The sequence below is a fragment of the Ursus arctos genome, unplaced genomic scaffold (assembly GCF_023065955.2).
Source record: "Ursus arctos isolate Adak ecotype North America unplaced genomic scaffold, UrsArc2.0 scaffold_30, whole genome shotgun sequence".
NCBI lineage: Eukaryota > Metazoa > Chordata > Mammalia > Carnivora > Ursidae > Ursus > Ursus arctos.
In genome coordinates, this window is record NW_026622986.1 from 18,955,300 (window position 1) to 18,975,238 (window position 19,939).

At 38.1% G+C, this 19,939-nt stretch overlaps 1 protein-coding gene across 1 annotated transcript in view; it reads right to left on the reverse strand.

The window, feature by feature from the left end:
* Window positions 1-8,092, reverse strand: part of PLXDC2 (plexin domain containing 2) — a 432,671-nt gene extending 424,579 nt beyond the window's left edge. Inside the window, exon 1 of the mRNA XM_026478971.4 lies at window positions 7,962-8,092. Coding sequence (XP_026334756.1) covers window positions 7,962-8,073 — 112 coding nt within the window. The 5' untranslated portion in view covers window positions 8,074-8,092. The remainder of the gene's footprint in view (window positions 1-7,961) is intronic.
* Between the last annotated feature and the right edge of the window lie 11,847 nt (window positions 8,093-19,939).

Here is a 19,939-nt window from a genome sequence, read left to right on the forward strand (position 1 = left end):
CAAATCAGTTGTGGGGAAATAACTGGAAGACAGGATGAGGTAACTGCAGAAAAATTAGGACCAATGCAAGTACATGTAATACATGTGTACAAAACAGCAAGTGTTGTTATTATTATTATATTAAAGTGGTGAATTATTACACAATTCAGTCCCAACCAACATTGTTTCATGACACTTTCATCAGTATTATGCAAGACTTGCCATATTAAGAAATGTTACCACAATACTCTTGATATAGGAAATATTTTTACACATACTTCATGTCAAATGAAATGCTTTCATAAAATCCGTTTACTTTGAATAGGAGAAATTTAATTTGAATAAAAGACATTTTAAAAACTATGCAAAATTTTAAAATCCAAGTTACAAATCAAAACAGAGACAAATATACATCACCTAAGATATAGTATATCCTATGATTTAATTATGTATGAAAATAAAACACCAAGCAGTATCTTTGTAAATATAGCAAGAATGCCTTCAAACTGATGTGAAATGACATTTTTTTAAACCTAAAAGTCAACTTTATTTTGTAGGGCATCCAGAATTGTCAAGTAGGTATTAAAACACTTTTGAAACTTTTGTCATGTGAACAACAAAAAAAACCTCAAATGACCCTCTTTAGTCCCACTCCAAACAAGAATCAAAGAACAAAAATGCAAATAGTGATATGTCTCTTTGTTCAACTTTTGTTTCTTAGTTTTTCATAGTTCAATTACGTACATATAGTATACTTTATCTAATTTTAAACATGAAACTATGGACTAACAAAATAAAGAGGTTTTTTTTTTTTTAATCAAAAGTTCAATGACAGGATTCCTTTAAATAGGAATCCACAAGAACTGAGAATATGATTCAGGATACCCAAATCATTCCACATACATTTTTTTCAGGAATATCTTGCAGTGCAGATTACAGCGATGCACTGAAGGAAATGGAGAGCAGAAGAAGAAGGGGAGGTACAGTCAAAATAATCAGATACAACCCTAGACTTGCTCCCTGCTATGCCTGCAATAAGGTCAGTGGGCTGTTTTGACCAAACAAATGAACAAAAATATACCAGTTAAGCAATCGGATTTATTGTGATAGCTACAGTCTGTGTTTGTTTCTGGAGAGAGTTAAGCAAATATGCATAATAGAAATACACCCTAGAAGACTATTTCACATCTTGAAAATCATTATTGTTTGTGAATTTCATATTTTAAAGTGATAAATTCTACCTATGTTGCTTTTCTTTTAGGGTTTAGGGAAATAAGCATTTTATTGGATGTTGAAATCATGGTTTCAGAGACAAAAAGCTGGCAGCTACTGCTACAGATACATAATACACAATTCACGTGTGTGTTACCCAAAAACCACTACCTTAAAAACATCATTGCATGCTGAATGTTCCATATTCCAACTTGACCAAAGAAAACAAGATCATGATGGAAATAAATGAGGGTGTTCTTGCCAAGCCATGTGCTTAAAGAAAACATGTCAGCTTTAGTTACACTTCTGCTATCAGTGAGCACTTCAAGGGGTATGTAGAAAAGTGACTTTTAAAAATTCTGATTTTTATACAGTTTGTCCACAGAGCAAATTCTTTACATTCACTATGTTCTCAAAGCTCCAATGAGCTAAGCACTTTACCTACAAGATGAGACTATGAGCAATAGGAATTCTACAAAAATTTTCCAATTATTTAGTGAAAAATAGTCGATGAGGAAAGGGAGAAACTAAGCAAAAAGGCTCCAGAAAAGTAAAAGGGAAGTTGTTCTGCAACCCTTGGCTTTAGGACCCTCCCAACACAACCGCAGGCTGCTCTCTCCTACATCTGAAGCGGAAACAGTGACAATCGCCAATTTTGATTTAGAAAAGTAGTTGAGCTACAAGTGCTTACATCTGTTTGGACGACCTCGGGAGGACGGGATTAAAACTCTGGATTTCAGGGAAGGCCACACACTTTCCGACTTCATATTTGTACCTGCCATCTTTAACAGGCTACCCTAATTCCAGACAGGTCCCTGACAAGACCTCAAATTCTACCCAAATCTGTACCACCATTCCACATCTCACCACCTTCTTAATTAAAGATGGCAAAATGAAAAACATGCTGGAGAACAAATATAAAATGAGCTCAAAGCCCAGTCCCAACACAATGTAGATTATTTTAAACTCTGTTCTCCCCTCAGATATTCATGTGTTAATCTGACCGCGCAGTATGTGGTGCACTAAATAGTGGCTGAAACTGTCTTAACAGAAGCATCCCTGCTTAGACGTCATTCTTCAATAACTTTCTCAGTTGAACAGAATCATTGTCTGGAGGATGGTGAGGGGAGACATCCTATGTGAACCTTAGTGAAGAAGAAAGACTTCTCAGAGTGCAGTACTGTAAAGAGATAATTAAAGCTTTGAGAATCTGTGCTCAGAAAAAAAGGCAAAGGACTGGAATTAGATGAAAAGAAAGCTGAAAAGCTATTAGTAATATATAACCTTACGTATTACAGTGATTATTTTTTCTTTACTTACTAACCGTCTCTAAAACAAACACAAGACAAGATTTTAAGTGAGGAAAGTTAGACAAAAATAAATGAGTGGGAAAAAGAGGGTGAAACCCCAGGTAAGCTAGTCCCCCCCCCCCAAAAAAAAAAAAAAAAAAAAAAAGCAGCAGCAGCAGCGGGCCAGAAGGTTTATATACTTGTTGGAGGTGGGCTACAAATTGTGCTCTAAGCTTTCAAGAAACCAAATTTTAAGAGGTAATGCATCTGGTCACTATTCACAATGTCCAGAAGATAGCAACAAACTAACTCAGAAAAACAACTCTGTTATTAAGATACAAGATTTTTCTCTCTTTTTCTCTCTCCTCCTGCCCTCAGCTACTCAGGGAGCAGACACTGTGAAATGCATTGCATAGTACCACCATTCCCTCCCAAAACAGCCATGATGATAAATTTTATGAGACTGCTTTCATTTTTTTTTTTTTTTTTTTTTTTTTTACTTTTTTTTAAAGCCTCCTTCAGTGTAGGTTCATGGCCTGAGGCCTGAGCACAACTGAATTCAAAAGTAATTTCACAAAGAACTAAAACTGTTTAAACTATTGAATAGTGTTAATCTCCACTGAAAACACATCACCACTACATATATGTGTGTATGTATATATATATATATATATATATGCATTTTCATATATATATATGCATTTTCATATATATATACACATACATTTATACACATACATATATACATACACACAACACACACACACACTGTACTTTAAGGTGTTAGATTAAGAACATGAGTAAAAATTCATTCAGAAACCAGAAGTACAGCTGAGCAATAGAATGAACTTTTTTAAAGTTCTATCTATTAATAGAAGCTGAAAGGTAAATATTATCCACCAGAAGCATTATGACAGTTCAGCAGACCTCTGGATCCTACTCTCTTGTTTTAAACGATTGATTCTGTAAAACCTGTCTATATATTCATTTCCAAGTTACTAATGGAAAAAGTCTTAAATAGGGTAAAAAGTATTTTTAAAAGTCTCCCAAGGTGACATTCAAGACAACAGTGCAGCTTGAACTATAATTCCATTCAGTTCACTCAGTTCAATGGGTCTTTATTGCACGCGTGTGGGGTAGATGCCATGGGGGATTCAGAAATGAATGACAATGGACCCTGACCTCAAGAACATGATATGCGGTCTAAGGGAGTATATGAAAGAGATGCAGAAATGGGAAGGGAGAAGAAAAACAAAATAACGACTCTTCCTCTAGCAAGCAGGGTCAAACAAGTGCCCTTGAAAAGGCAGAGAGTTCTCTGGAGGGTTCTAGGTGTCAGTGGAGATAAGCCTGTAAGGAAAAGTAGAAGATGGACAGATGGAGATGAATTAGGGAAGGAGGAGCCAGAGGAACAGAAAAGAGGTACAGGGAACATCAAGGAGCCTCAGTTGATTACAATGTTCAAAAACAGGGAGAGAGAGAAGCCAAACAGTAGGTCTAGTCCACATGACAATGGTCTCAAAGATCATGGTGAAGAGAATGTGTTTAACATGGTAGGAAACAGCTCAACACTTTAGATCTCATGATCACAGCTGTGGATCAATTCATTAATCTTCATAAACATACTGCTTCTACAATAGGAAATATCTTTTAGGAAGCAAAAAACAGAGACCAAACTAATTGAAAAGAATCCATGTTGTCTATATCTTTGCAGGAAAGGATCTTAGGGGAAGAAACCTGTTTGGAGCAAATTAGTATCTTCTATTACTAAGTTTTACTCAAGTACATACTACTTCATAAAAACCTGTTTCTGAAGATCAAAGGTAACAAACATACACGCTGTCCTACTTAAAATAATTTTAAGTCTCTATGCAGATAGCCATGAACTAAAAATCTTGCCCAACCTTAGACTTCAACTTGGATCTATTCTCTAGCGGAAAAAGACTCTCACATTTTGTGTTTTAAAAATTTTTGCAAGCAATCATGAGTCATTGATTGAAGATCAACCTGCCCTTTGTTCATTAATATGACCCACTTGTACTGTATAGAGAATATTCACTTCTGCTATAATTTTCTGTTCTAGGTATATATCTAAACAGAAAATTTATACTAATGATGGTATGTCTCAACAGAGATACTCTCATAACAAACTCTACAAGTTAGTAATACTTCAAACTAAATCTTTTAACTCCAATGAAAGCAGAAAATAATAGAAAAATATCCCAATAGAGAAACACTAAAATAAATGTAAATGACCTGCTAAAAATAAACTATTTCTCTCTAGTACATGGCAATATTAGAAAGTTTAAATAGTGGAAATTCCATGGAGTCCTAAACTATTTTTGCTCTCTATATGGCAGCATTGAACTTCCTTGTTGCATTAAGTCACATTTAAGAGTAATAACCAGGCCAAAATAACTACTTAATTTTAGGGCTTTCGCCTCATTTAAATTTTAGAATTCTTTGAGATATTAATACATCTTTCTTCTTTGACACTGTTACTAGACTGTTTTTCAATCAATTTAGGATATGGAAATGAATGTATAACAATACAGAGAGGATTCCAGATTTACAGAAACTAGAATTATTCTAAGTTTATTTTTCTCTAAATATTGGTATTGAGAAAAACTATTTAGTATGGCAAATACTTCTGAGAAATACGTAGATTACATTCATTCTTCAAAATAAATTCGTTATATGATAATGAACTTTTAATCATAAGAGAAACATTTTAAAGCTACGTTCTTGAGAATTCCACAATAATTTGTTAAAAATCTCCAACAATGATGCAAAACAGGTTATTTGGTTTTTTTCACTATAGAGAATATATTCAAAGTATAGATATTTACATGTAGGAGGTGCTATATAAATGTTGAATGAATGGTTAATTTCAATGAACATGGGAAATAAACACTCATTATTACAAACTGCCACTCATTTATAAATGGTAAGTTGAAATATCAAAAAATATTGCCCATAAGAAAAAATATTGAAGATCATTAATCTGAGACATTTGGGAAAGAACAGGGACAGGAGAAAATAGTTTCTCTGCCCTCTGGTGGCAATAAAATCAATTGCAGCATTTCTAAAGTAACGCATAATTAAATGTCCCTGTTATGAAATCAGGTTTTTCCCCCTGTGACAAAATGTCTGTGATAAAAATCCTGATTGCTGCATGGCAAATTTCAAGGCGGTTGGACTTTAAGAATTTCCCCATGTTGAACTTTTACCTAGACTATTTACAAAGGATGCTGGTTTTTTTCTCTTTCTTTGAGATACTTTATATATTCAGTAGGCTAACTGTTTAACTCCGAGATTACTCAACAACTATAAGTAGACTGATATCCAGTAAAAATCTACTTCAGTTTGCAATAAACCTCCAACACATTTACCAAGAAATTTAAAACCATTCATTTTTAACTCAATCCTATAAATATATGGGTTTCTAGAGTAATTTTCCACCATAGATACTAGTTTATAATTAGTTTGTAACACCTGTACATTTATGTTGAACAATTTAGGTATTTTCTAATCCACAAAGCTTTTAATTATGTGGTGAATTTTAGAATGGAATGTTCACTTCATCCTCAATTTGAGAACTTAGAATAGAAAATTAATTGTATACATATTCTTTTCTCAGTAACATACCATTAATGAAAGAAGCTCAGAGAAAAAAAATATTTGCTGACCTTTATTTTATTTATTTTTTTACTGTAAATGCATTACTTACTTCCAGTGCCAAAGAAGTTTTCAAATAAACAACTTGGGATGCGTTTTGGCACACATATTTCTCTAATCTCCTTTGGGATGAAGTAAATTGTTCTCTTTAAGCATCTACTTATTACATGAACGTGGAGATAGATACCCTATCAATACCAGAAGGGAAAAGTCTTATTTTTTTAAGCCAATGAAATATATCAGAGAAATAAACAAGAAAGGATAACCTCCTGATATGATACCTACTAAAGAACAACCAATGTCCATTTATGCAGAACAAAATTGTATCTGACAAAGACAAACCAACATAAGAACGTTGGAGTTTTAAAGCGTTTCACAGTTTTAAAAGTGTTGTCATCATATTGCCCCCTCCTCCCAACCCACACACCCCTCCAATCATAAATTGGAGCGCGGAGTCAGAATCTGTGCTTTCTCTGTAAGAATTTACACCAGGGGCAGAGACAGTGTTTTAGTGGATTTCTAGGTCTCAGATTGGTAAATCTCATTCAAGGACTTTCTCCAAGATTCACCTCACCTGGAATCCCCAGGTGACCTCGGTAGGCTTCCATCTGCGACTTTCATGTTTGACATTTGTGGACACACGTATAATTTCTGAGGAAGCACTTACCACCACCACAAACCCACCTTCAGAATTGAAACAAAGCAAAACCTTGATTATCCTAATCAGAAAGTTTTTGTTCCTTTTTTTTTTTTTTCCTCTGTTTTTGTTCATTTCATCTCCTCTGGAAGTCTAACCTGAGTTCACAAATTTCTGCCAAGGTCTCTCTCTCTCTTTCTCTGCCTGTTTCTTCACTTTCTTCCCGAGGGGCAGAAATGGTGAGCAGGCTCTCAGTTCTCAGTGGACAGTGTCGCGGGAGCCACCTGGACCTCGGCTCAGCAACGCCTAGCCTAAGAGGGCCAGCAAGCCTCGGGGGGAGGGCTGCTCCGCGGGCTCGCCGCTGGCCCCGGGGGCGCGGCTCCCGACTGGACGCACACCTGGCTGGCATCCGCCGGAGCAGGAGGCACTGCCACTGGGAAGATGCAAAGACCAGGTCTCCCCATGGGGGCAATGCCAGGGCACTTGGACAAACCCGGGACACGTTCAGGCCTGTCTGCAAAGACCGCCGGCGGAGGACAATGGGGGCAGGGATTGGTCTCCAGAGGTGTGCCCACCCCACTCGTGCCGCCCCCACCCCTCCTCTGCTTCTCGCCGCACCTACCCCGCCCCACTTTCAGAGCCCGTTCTGCCCCAGACAGCGAAAGGAAGCTAAGGTGGGGATCGCCTAGGGAAGGAAGGTGCGGCCACAGTAAATTTTTCTCCAGTTAGGGGGGAGCCCTGCAATACCCAGCTGCCACCACGTCCCCCACCCACAACCCCCATCAAGCACTCGGTTAGTTTGTGGCGGCAGCAGGGAAGCAGGAGGAGCCGGAGGGGAGACTGCCCAGGGATGCCAGTTCCTGGGAGAGATTATCTACAGAAGGTTTCCTCTTACACACCAGAGCCCTCTCTGGGCGACTTGGGGAGACGGTACCACCCCCTGTAGCTCAGGTGAAGGAAGCCCGAAATCCTCAAGAAAACCCCCAGTCCCCTTCTCTAACCAACTCTCTTCTCCCCATTCGGAAAGCCCAAGTTTACCCGAAAAGCAATTACAATAACTTTCCCAAGGGCAGACAGATAAAGTGGGGGTGGGTGGGAAGGGGGTGGGGAGGTGTTAGCCAGGTCTTTAGTTGCGCACAAAATCAACAAGCGAAAGTGCATCTTACCATTGATCTGGTTTCCAGGCTCCCCTTCAGTGAACTGAAACCGGTCCATTAAAAAGTGGCAAAGTAACACAACTCCTGCAGCGGCCAGGTCGGCCCTCGGGAACCTCGCCATGCCGCCGCCGCGACCTCCCTCCTCCTCCCCTCCAGTCCTTCCCAGGCTCCTTGTGCTCCGGGGCTCCGGGTGGGAATGGGGACGATGGGGACGATGGGGACGATGGGGCAAAGCTCTGCGGACCGGTCTTGGCTGAACCTGGAGGCCTTTGTAAATTTCGATGGGATTTCACACTCTGAAGCTTGGAAGAGGAAGAAGGGAGAGCGAGGGGGAGTGCAGTTCTCTCTGGACCTCCGGGTCTCTCTTCGCAACTTGCCACAGCACTCGCAGCCCTCACCCCAGACACAGGACAACTGCGGGCAGGAAAAGCCACTTGCAGCCGGGTCTCGCAAACTCTCGGTTCCGCACAGGCAGCGCCACCCGGGTGCCCGGAGACAGTGACTTCCAAGACCCCGCGATACGCTCCACTGGGTTCAAAATAGATCTAATTCCACAGCAGCGCGGCTGCCTTCTCCAAATCCAAGAGGGCTGTCGGCTCAGAAGGAACTTTCCCCAGTGTTGGGATGGCCCCCGCGGGAGGTTTGGGTTTGCGGGAAGGGGGTTAATGTGGGCTGCGAAACCCCTCCGACAAGTTTTTCTTCTTTTCTTCGCCCGACGCAGGGCGCGCGTCCTTTCTCGCAGCGGGAGGGATGGGCAGCCCTGAAGAGCTGAGCCCAGGGAAGGCTAGGGCTGCAGCAATCAGAGGTCCGAAGCCAGGGGGGAAAAAATATGTGTGTTTAAAAAAAGAAGAAAAATAAGGGGAGAAAAAAGGAAGAGGAAGAAGAAAGAAATGGGGGGGGGCGGAGGGAGTCAGGCCAAAACCTATCGGGAAAGGGTTCCTCCTGGCTCAGAAGGAGGTGGCCACAAGCCCCGCCGAGCCCCGGGAGTTTGGTGGCGGAGGAGGCGCCGCCGCCGCCGAGCTCCCCCGCGCTTCTGCTCCACACTTTGGGGAGGGAAGGCAGTTCGCAATTTGCCAGAGCTGCCGCTGCACCCTCCTCCCTCCTCCCTCCTCCCTCCCCCTCGCTCCTTCAGGCTTCTCCCACCTTCCTCCCCGAAACCAGCAGCTAGCACCGACCTGTCCAATGGCTGCACTTTCCTCGGCGCTGGCAGAGGAGTCGCCGAGAGATTAAGCCGGAGGAGCAAAGCAAGGGGGAGTGAGAGGGCAACTCCAGCCCGGCTCGCCCCCAGCAGCCGGCTGCCCGTAGAGCCTGGAGAGCAGGCGAGGAAGACGAGCTAGGAGGGAAGCGCCGGGCTGCACCTCCGCGCCGCCGGGGCGCCATCCTGCACCCCGCTCTTGGCCTTTGCAGCCCCGCCAGCGACGCCTTCGCCCACCTGGCCCCCAGGCCGCCTTCGCCCACGGCTGCAGGGGAATCTCGGCCCCACACCATACTCAAAAGATGCCAGCTGGGGTCTTCCTGGGCGCTAAAGGGTTAATTATAGTTCGCCATTCCCAGGACGACTTGTGTAGCAGTGGTTGGAGTGTGAAGAAAGCAAACCCGAGCGAGTTCAGCTACAGACCCCGAGAAACCCCTTCGGACCCCAGACCCTCAAGACGGGAGGAGGAAGGTAGCGCGCGGGAGCGTGGTCCCGCCGCCGCTGCCGCTTTGTAAAGTGTCCGCCCGAGGGAAAGCGAGAGTTTAAAGAAACAGGAGGCCCATTGAATTTCCTACGGGGGCTTTAACAGGCATTCGCTTGCTAGTTTGTTTTTGTTTTTCCAGCTCCGGGATGTGCTTCGAAATTAACCCTTCCCAGCCCTCGCACTGGTTTACATCTTATTTTGCTTAACCTCATTTTAGACCAATACAAAGAAAGGTAGCAAAGCATATTGGTTAAAAATATAGATTCTAGAACCAGACCGCCTGGGCTGGAATTCCACCTTCTCCCACTAAATAGCTATATGACTTTGAGCAGTTAATCCCATAGTGCCTCAGTTCCTCATCCATCAAATGGGGAGAATTATCGTAATGCCTTTATAAGGTTGTATTGAATTCAATGAGTTATTACTGGATACTTAAAGAACTGAAAACAATGCCTGTGCAAAGTACAAGAATTTCTGTTTCTTAAGAAAAACAGGAGAGAGAGAGGAGGGTCCTCAATGAAGAGTTTGCTTCGCTGTTCTTAAATTCAAAAAGTCCTATTAGTCTATTCTTGCCCACTCTATTCCATGCTCTGAAGAGTTTATGGATGCTATTAATGGGCACCTGTGAAAATGAACAAAAGCAACCTAATTCAAAATGGAGTCAGTGGCAATGAAGGGAGGGTTCTCACTCACCACATACCACTCTTTGGAGCTTCCTTTACATACCCCAGCAGGAAGAAGCTTACTTTACCTACCCTAGGAAGAAGAAGAAAGATTTTCTCCTTGCTCAGCAATAACCTTGAAGAGAAACCGGCACAAGTCAGCCAATGAGAAGCAACCCTGAACCCTTGCTCTTCTCCAATAAACCTTCTCTGGATACAACCGAATCCCTCCTGCCCTCCATAAAAGCCAGCTGCTGTCCTTTGTTCTTCAGACTTGCCTATGGTTTATCATAGCTTGTAGGTCCCAAATTGCAATTTCCTTCTAATTTCCAAATAAACTTTTCTTTGCTGGTTAAATAACTGGCAATTATATTTTTAAGGTTGGCAGACCTTAATTTTGTCACAAAACCCACTGAAAGTGGATCTAGATAATCAAAAAACTGCTAATTTGATGCAGAAAGAATGGCTCTCTCATGGTTACTTCGCTGGTGAGAAGGGAAACAGGAAGTGCAACATGTTTTTCATAATCTAGTACTCAATTTGCTATTTAAATCAGAAATATATATGTATACACACAGTATATAAACATGTTACCTATATACACTTTATTATTCTAAGGCCTTTGCTCTCTCCTGAGCGGTCTCACAACTGGTTGATTTCCTCCTCACCATACTTAAAAATCTGATTCTTTTATTTCTGCTCAACTGAGTTTTTAAATTCTGTGTAACATTACAACCAAATTTGAGTACCTGAGATACTTATCTGTTTAACATTAAGTTGGAAAACAATTTTCTAATCAAAATTTGGTTGTTGTTTAATCAATGTTGAGTTTTTTATCTACATCCCTAGTGAGGTCACCACTTCATGAATCCATATAGAAAGCTTCCTAAAATGTTCTGTACAAGTCCAATTCCCATTATATGCAAAATTATAAGAAATCCAGCAGAAAGCATCTCAAGAAAGCATTACTTTATTTTAGTCTGGGATATTGCCCTCTACAGTAGGAAAAAAAAAAAAAAGGTGTTTCCTCTTTTTTTCTTTTTTTTCTTTTTTTTTTTTTTGAGGTGAACCAAGTTCCTATCTCTTCCTAGTATAATTTTCTTTCTTTTTTCTTTTACTATTATATGCAAATTTTTGTTTGTTGTCAGCAATGCTTTGCCCTCCTGATTGAAGCTATATACCTTAAACGGCAAATTTGACGCCAAACACTGAAAAGAAGCCCAGTGGTAATTCAGAGTGACTCTGGAAAGGTTTTTTATGTGTTTTGTCTATCATTGGTGCCATTTAATTGTTTCACTTTACTCATATGATCTTATTCGGAAGAGTCGCCCACATAGAAAATACTTAGGTATGGGAGGCAATATAGGTAAGCAAAAATCGATGCATGATTATTTTAATGCCCACAGCTCACAGAGAACATCATAAACACAGGATTTAATGTTTTAACATCATAAACGCAGGATTTAATGTTTTGCCTTAGATGTCAATTGTAAATCACTTATATATAAATATATATTACCTTTACATTATAATAAGCAGCAAATAAATAAAGTGTATGTAGGACAGTATATTCAGAGTGAAATGGAAGAAGGTCATTACTCATATAATCCTTTTTAATTAAAAGCAGTATATTTTGTGGTCTAAATGATTTCAGTTTGTGGTATACCTTGCACCAGGGTATTACTGTCTATCTCAACTTCATGGAGACAAATTAAGGTGTCTCTGAAGAAAGTTTCATCTTCCATCTGACTTGAAAGAAGAGTTATAATGAATGAGGCTCATTTCTATTTACTCTAGATATAAGAACTGAATTGCTGACCCACTAGCTTAATTTTGTCTAACCTCTCAAAGAATAAATCAATCAGGAATCTCCAAGGAGTAATACTTGGGTTCTTTGTCCATGACAAAGATCTGGAATTCACAGAACACTCTCCTCTAAGACCTTAAGATCATATATCAGAATCATCGTCAACAACACAGAACTTTAAGGAGACCCAAGCTAACGTCTATAGATTTCCAATCTGTTTGCAACCCTTTATTTACACCAACCTTCAAGAAGATTTCTACACCTTCCAAGTGCAGTACTATCTGTATAAAGGTATTTACAATCACCTATCTCATCCCACGTCCAACTCTAACGTTGCTGTGTTTCCAAGGACCTATCCTAAATTGAAACTTGGCTAGCAGGATACTCAGGAGAACATCATGCTTACTTGGCAAAAACAAGATGTAATGCAGGCTGTGGAGTAGTTAGCATTTATTATACTCTATTTATTATTATTATTTCAAGAAATCGTTCTTGTCCGTTTTAGTAAGATTTGTTAAAATTTTCTACAATTTGGTCAAATAAAGGGACATTGCTATTAGTGGATTTCTTTTACTTGGTCCTCAGCTAATATTATGGCCTTTTCCTCTAGGTCTCTGGCATTTCCTGTCCCTCCTCATTTGATAGGGCTAATTTTTTGATCTCTGACACAAAATTACAAGACTCATTTGTTCATCTTGGCTGACTTCTGCTCTCAGAATCAACCAGGATTTCATTATACTGTTGATGGATATTTCACCTTTTTCCTCTTTTATAGTTTTAGGTAAAAAATTTATGAATAGAGTATTTGTTGAATCAAATAAGTATTTTAAAAAATCACCTAACAGCTAACATCACTCTTTTTTTACAGAAACAGTTAACAGGAAGAATACTTAATGCCCTTTCTCCTCAAATCAATACTACATTTACTATTTAGATGAAATTAACAACATAATTATATTTTAATTATATTTTGCTCATTCATAATGAAATAATACATTGCATTAAAATTTCATTCAGGTTTATATATCTTTTTTCTAAATCTTAATAAGCTAAAGTTTTCTTAATCAGTAAATAGCAAAGTACAAAAATGGGCAACTTGAAGTAGTAGAAAAACTATTAAAATGGATTATTAAAAATCATGAAAAAGAGTAGGAGCATTATCTTACATTTCTTCTTTAGTAGCAATAATGTGCAGTAGAAACATAGTTCTTATTTACTCCTTAACTGTACTCAAAGATGAGTTAAAATCCTGCATTTTTCAAAAAAAAAGGAAAATGGGCAAATGCTCAGCAAGCACTTAGTGAATTACTAAATGAAATAAACATGTTAAAGAATATTCTGCACAATACCTAATAATGGAGCACATGGAAAGGCTCTGAAAATGTTGATTGTTGTGGACATCGTTGCTAGCCTTATATACTATCCAGATTTTTCTGAGCTGATGAAAGTGTCTGAAGTACAGGAAATATGTATCCCAAGTATCAGCCCCAGCAGCAGTCATGCTTCTGCAGAGCCCCTGGTGGAGGCCATTGCTCCTGGCACAAATCACAGGTGCTCTGTACCACACGTTGCCACCACTGCTGATCTTCAGTCCTGATGTTTTGTTCTGCATTTCCTTTACTCACCTTGCATTCATCTTGTCTTCTTGTCCTATTAATCATTTTTTTAATTTTCATCTTTACTATATGAATTTTACTGATGTATATTTCACATAATTTAAGATTAACCCTTTTAAAGTGTCTAATACAGTGGTTTTTAGTATATTCACAATGTGGTGAAATCAAAGCAATCACCTAATTCCAGAACACTTTCATCACCTGAAAAGAAGCCCCATTCCCACTAGCAGTTCCTCCCTATTCTCCTTTCCCCTCAATCCCTGACAACCGCTAATCCACGTTGTCTCTATGGAATTCACATAATGGAATCTACAGTAAGTGGTCTCTGGTGTCTCACTTCTTTCACTTGGCATGTTTTCAAGTTTCGTCCATGTTGTAGCTTTTTTACTGGCAAATAATATTCCATTGAAGGGATCTACTACTTTTTTATATCCATCAGCTGATGAACATTTGAGTTGTTACCACTTTTGGGCCATTATGAATAATGATGCTATGAACATCCATGTACTATTATTACAATTTGTAGGGACATATGGTGATAATGGTAACTCTGTGTAACACTGACAAATTGATTTCCACAGTGGCTGCACCTTTTTACATTCTCAGCAATGTATGAGAGCCCCGATTTCTCCTCATTTCACAGACACTTATTATTTTCTATTTTAAAAATATATAGACACCATCCCAGCCGGCATGAAGTGGTATCCCATTGTCATTTTTGATTTGTATCTCCCTAGTAATTATTAATATTGAGCCTCTTTTCATGTGCTTATTGGGCATTTGTATTTCTTCTTTGGAGAGCTGTCTATCCAAACCCTTGCCCCCCCCCCCCATTTAAATGGGTTGTTTTCATTGCTGAGTTGTAAAATTCTTTCTACATTCTGGATACTAGGCTCTCATCAGATATCTGAATTGTGAACATTTTCCCCCATTCTGTGAAATGTTGTTTCACTTTCTTGGTAATATCCTTTGATTCACATTGTTTTATGAAGTCTAATTATATATTTCAATTGGTTATTTTTGCTTTGGGTGTCATGTATTGGAAACCCATGCCTGCGGTGGGGGGGGAAGGAAACCCATGCCTAATCCAGGATCACGAAGATTTACAACTCTGTTTTCTTCTAAGAGTTCTCTTGCTCCAGCTCTTACATTAAGGTCTTTTATCCATTTTGTTTAAATATTTGTATACAGTGTAAGGAAAGGGACTAAAATTACTCTTTTGAATATGGACAAAAAATTGTCTCAGCCATTTGTTGACAATATTATTGTTTTCTCATTGAATGAACTTGGCATCATTGTTGAAAATCGATTGGCCATAAATACATGGAGTTTGTATCCTCTCAATTCTACCCCGCTGATCTGTATGTCTAGTCTAGTGCCAGTACCAACCTATTCTGGTTACTGTGCAAAAATGGTAGTTGGAATTTTGGTAGGGATTACATTTAATCTGTAAATTTATTTGGAGACTACTGCCATCCTGACAATATCAAATCGTGCAACCCATTTACATAGGATGCTTTTCCCCTTACCTCTCAGTCTTCTTTACTTTCTTTCAAAATTGTTTTGCAGTTTCAGTGTACTAGACTTGCACTTATTTGCTATGCTTATTCCTAAGTGTTTTAATATTTTTGATGCTATTATAAATTGCATTGTTTTCTTAATTTCATTTCTGGATTGTTCATGGCTAGTATATTAGTTTGCCAAGGCAGCCAAAACAAATTGCCACAGACAGGATGGCTCAGACAACATAAATTTATTTCTTCACAATCCTGGAGATGAGAAGTCCAAGATCAAGATATCAGCAGGTTTGGTTTCCTCTCAGGGCTCTCTCCTTAGCTTACAGCTTGCCACTTCTCTCTACGTCCTCATATGGTCTTTGTTCCATGCGAGTACATCCCTGGTGTCTGTCTCCCTGTGTGTCCAAATTTCCTCTTTTTATGAGGACACGAGTTAGGCTGGATTAGGGCCAGGGGTGCCTGGCTGGCTCAGTTGTCAGAACATGCAACTCTTGATTTCAGCGTTATAAGTTCGAGCCTGTTGGGTGTAGGGATTACTTAAAAATAAAATCTAAAAAAAAAAAAAAATTGGATAGGGGCCTACCCTACAGACCTCATTTTACCATAACATTCTTTTTAAAGGACCTATCTCCAAATACAGTCACATCCTGAAACACTAGGGTTAGGATTTCAACATATGAATTTGAGGGGGTGGGATACAATTCAGCTGATAACAGAGTATATGGCAACAGAATTGATATTTGCTTATTGTTTCTGTATCCTGCAGCCAAACTTGTTGAATTCATTCATTAGCTCTAAATAGTTTTTGATGCGTACATCTTCTTTGGAGTTTTCTCTATGTAATATCATGCCATCTGCAAATATACTTTAACATCTTCCTTTCCAATATGAATGCCTTTTATTTTGTTGCTAATTACCCTGGCTAGAACTTCCAGGATAACCTTGAGTAGAAATGTTGAGACATCTTGTTTTTGATCTTAAAGAGAAACATTTAGGTCTTTCTCCACTATATATTATGCTACTCGTGGGCTTTTCATTGGTACCCTTTATCAAGTTGAGTGTGATACTTTCGATTCCTAGTTTGTTGAGTATTTTTATTATGAATAGGTGCTAGATTTTGTCAGATTCCTTCTTCTATATTTGCTGATATGAGTATGCGTTTGTTCCCTTTATTCTTTAGTATTACATTGCATGTTTTTCGTATGTTGAACAAACCTTGCATTCATGAGATAAATTCCACTTAGTAATGGGGTATACTACTTTTACTAAGATTCTGTAATGAATTTTCTAGTGTTTTTTGAGGATTACTGCAATCATACCCTTCAGGGATATTGGTCTGTATTTTCTTTCCTTGGGTTGTCTTTGTCTGATTTGGTATCGGGATAAAACGACTCACAGAATGTGTTAGGAAGCATTCCATTCCCTTCTATTTTTCAGAACAGTTTGAAGAATTGCTATTAACTTTTTAAACACTTAGTAGAACTCACCAAAGAAACTACCTAAGTCTGGGTTTTTCTTTGTAGAAAGTTATTTTGATGACTAATTCAATGTTTTTACTTGTTTTTGGTCTGTTCAGATTTTCTATTTCTATCAATGTCTGTTTTGGTATTTTGTGTCTTTTTCAGGTCTTCATTTGTTAGCTAATTTGTTGGCATACAATTGTTCATAATATTCCCTTATAACTTTTGTTATTTCTGTAAGTTTGGTTGTAATGACCACTTTCTTATTACTGATATTAGTAACAAATCTTCTCTCTTTTATTATTAATCGATGGAGCTAAGGGTTTGTCAGTTTTGATCATCTGAAAAGAAACTTTTGGTTTTGTTGATTTTCTCTATTTTTCTCTATGTTTAATATTCTCTCTTTCATTTATTTCCCTCTAATATTTATTATTTACTTCATTCTGTCTCCTTTGGGTTTAGCTTGCTTTCTTTTTCTAATTTCCTATGGTAGAAAGTTAGATTATTGATTTTTGATGTTCATTGTTTTTGCCTTTATTGAGACATACTGACATATAGCATCGTGTAAATTTACGGTATACAATGTGATGACTGGATACAAGTATATATTGAGAAATGTTTACCACTATAAGATTAATTAATACATCTGTCACACCTCACAGATTTACAATTTTGTTATTATAAGGATATTTAACATGTATTCAATTAGCAATTTTCAATATACTATACAGTATTGTTAGCTGTAGTCACCAAGTTTTACATTAGATCCTCAGAACTTAGTCCTCTTATAACCGAAAAGTGTATACCCAATACTGATTATCTTCCTCATTTTCCCTAACACTCATTTTCTGGCAATGATCAATCTACTCTCTGTTTCATAAGTTTTGCTTTTTAAAATTTCACATATAAGTAGACTCACATTGTCTTTCTCAGACTTATATCACTTAGCATAATGCCGTCAAGATTCATCTATTGCAAATGGTGAGATTTTCTTCTTTCTTAAGGCTGCATAATATCCCATTGTGTATGTGCGTACATATATGCATGTATATATACATACAACATTTCCATTATTCATCCATTAATTAACAGACATTTAGGTTGTGACTATATCTTGACCATTGTGAACAATGCTGCAATGAACATGGGGGTGAAGAGATCTCTTGAAGATCCTGATTTCATTTCCTTTGGATATATATCCTGAAGTAGAATGGTAGTTCTCTTTTTAATATTTTAAGAAGCCTCCATACTGTTTTCATAATGGGTATTCTAATTTATATTCTCACCAACAGTGCACAAGTGTTCCATTTTCTCCATACCCTAGCCAACACTTGTCATTTGCCTTTTTTTTTTTTAGACTTTATTTGAGAGAGAGAGAGAGAGAGAGAGAGAGAGCATGAGCAGAGGGGAGGGGCACAGAGGGAGAGAGAAGAAGGCTCCCGCTGAGCAGGGAGCCCAACCCCCGGGGCTGATCCTGACCTAAGCCAAAAGCCGATAGTTAACCAACTGAGCCACCCAGGAACCCCTCATTTACCTTTTTGATAAAAGCCCTAACAGGTATGAAGGGATATCTTATTGTTTTGATTTTCATTTCCCTGATAATTAGTGATGTTCAGCACTTTTCAGGTACCTGTTGGCCATCTGTATGTCTTCTTAGGAAAAATGTCTACTCAAATCCTTTGCACATTTTTGTTCTCATTATTTGTTTTAGGTTTGTTTTTTGTGGTTTTGCTAATAAATTGTATGACTCCATTATATATTTTGGATATTAACCCCTTATCAGATATATGGTTTACAAATACTTTCTCCCCTTCCATAGGCTGCCCTTTCGTTTTGTTGATCATTTCTTTTGCTACACAGAAGCTTTTTCATTTAATGTAGTCCCACTTGTCATTGTTTTATTTTGTTGCTTGTGCTTTAGGTATCATTTCCAAAAAATCATTGCCAAAACCAATATCAAGAAGATTTTTCCCTATGTTTTCTTGGAGTTTTATAGTTTCAGGTTTACATTTAAGTCTTTAGTCCATATCCGGTTAATTTTTGTAAGATAGGTATCTAGTTTCATTCTTTTCATGTGACTATCCAGTTTTCCCAGCACCGTTCACTAAAGAGACTATCTTTTTTCCATTGAGTCTTCTTGGATCATTTATCAAATACTAGTTGACCATACATGTGCAGGTTTATTTCTGGGTATCAGCCATGTTCCATTGGTCTATGTGTCTATTTTTATGCCAGTGCAATACTGTTTTGATTACTATAGCTTTGTAATACAGTTTAAAATCAGGAAGTGTGACACTTCCCTCTGGCTTTGTTCTTTTTTCACAATTGCTGTGGCAGTGTGGGGCCTTTTGTGCTTCCATATGAATTTTAGGATTGTTTTTTCTATTTCTGTGAAAAAGGCTACTGGAATTTTGCATTGAATCCATAGATGGCTTTGGAACTTTTTAATAATGTTAATTCTTCTGATCCATAAACACAGATTAGCTTTCCACTTATTTGTGGCTTCTTCAATTTCTTTCATTCATGTCATAGTTTTCAGTGCATAGATCTTTCATTTGATCTACTGCTAAGTATTTTATTGTTTTTGATGCTACTGTACATAATTTTCTAAATTTATCTTTTTCAGATAGTTTATCATAAATATATAGAAATGCATCTGATTTTGCATGTTGAGTTTGTATTCTAAAACTTTACTGAATTTATTAGTTTTCACAGTTTTTTGGTGGAGTTTTTAAATTTTTCTATATGCAAGATTATGTCAGAGACAACTTTACTTCCTCCTTTATGACTTGGATGTCTTTTATTTATTTTTGCCTAATTTCTGTTAGGACATCTAGTACCATGCTGAATAGAGTCTCAAAAGTAGGCACCATTGTCTTGTTCCTGCTCTTAGAGGAAAACCTTTCAATTTTTCACCATTGAGTATGATATTAGCTATGGGCTTATTGTATATGACCTTTCTTATGTTGCAGTATGTTTCTTCTATAGCCACTTGTTGAATTTTTATTATGAAAGGATGTTGAATTTTGTTAAATGCTTTTCTGCATCTATTGAGAAGATCATATGATTGTTACCTTTCATTCTATTAATGTGGTATATCATATTTACTGATTTGTATATAGTAATCATCCTTGCATCCCAAGGATAAATCCCACTTGATCATAGTATGTTTCTTTTAATATGCTGTTGAACTCAGTTTGGTAATATTTTGTTAAGAATTTTGCATCTATATTCATCTGTGATTTT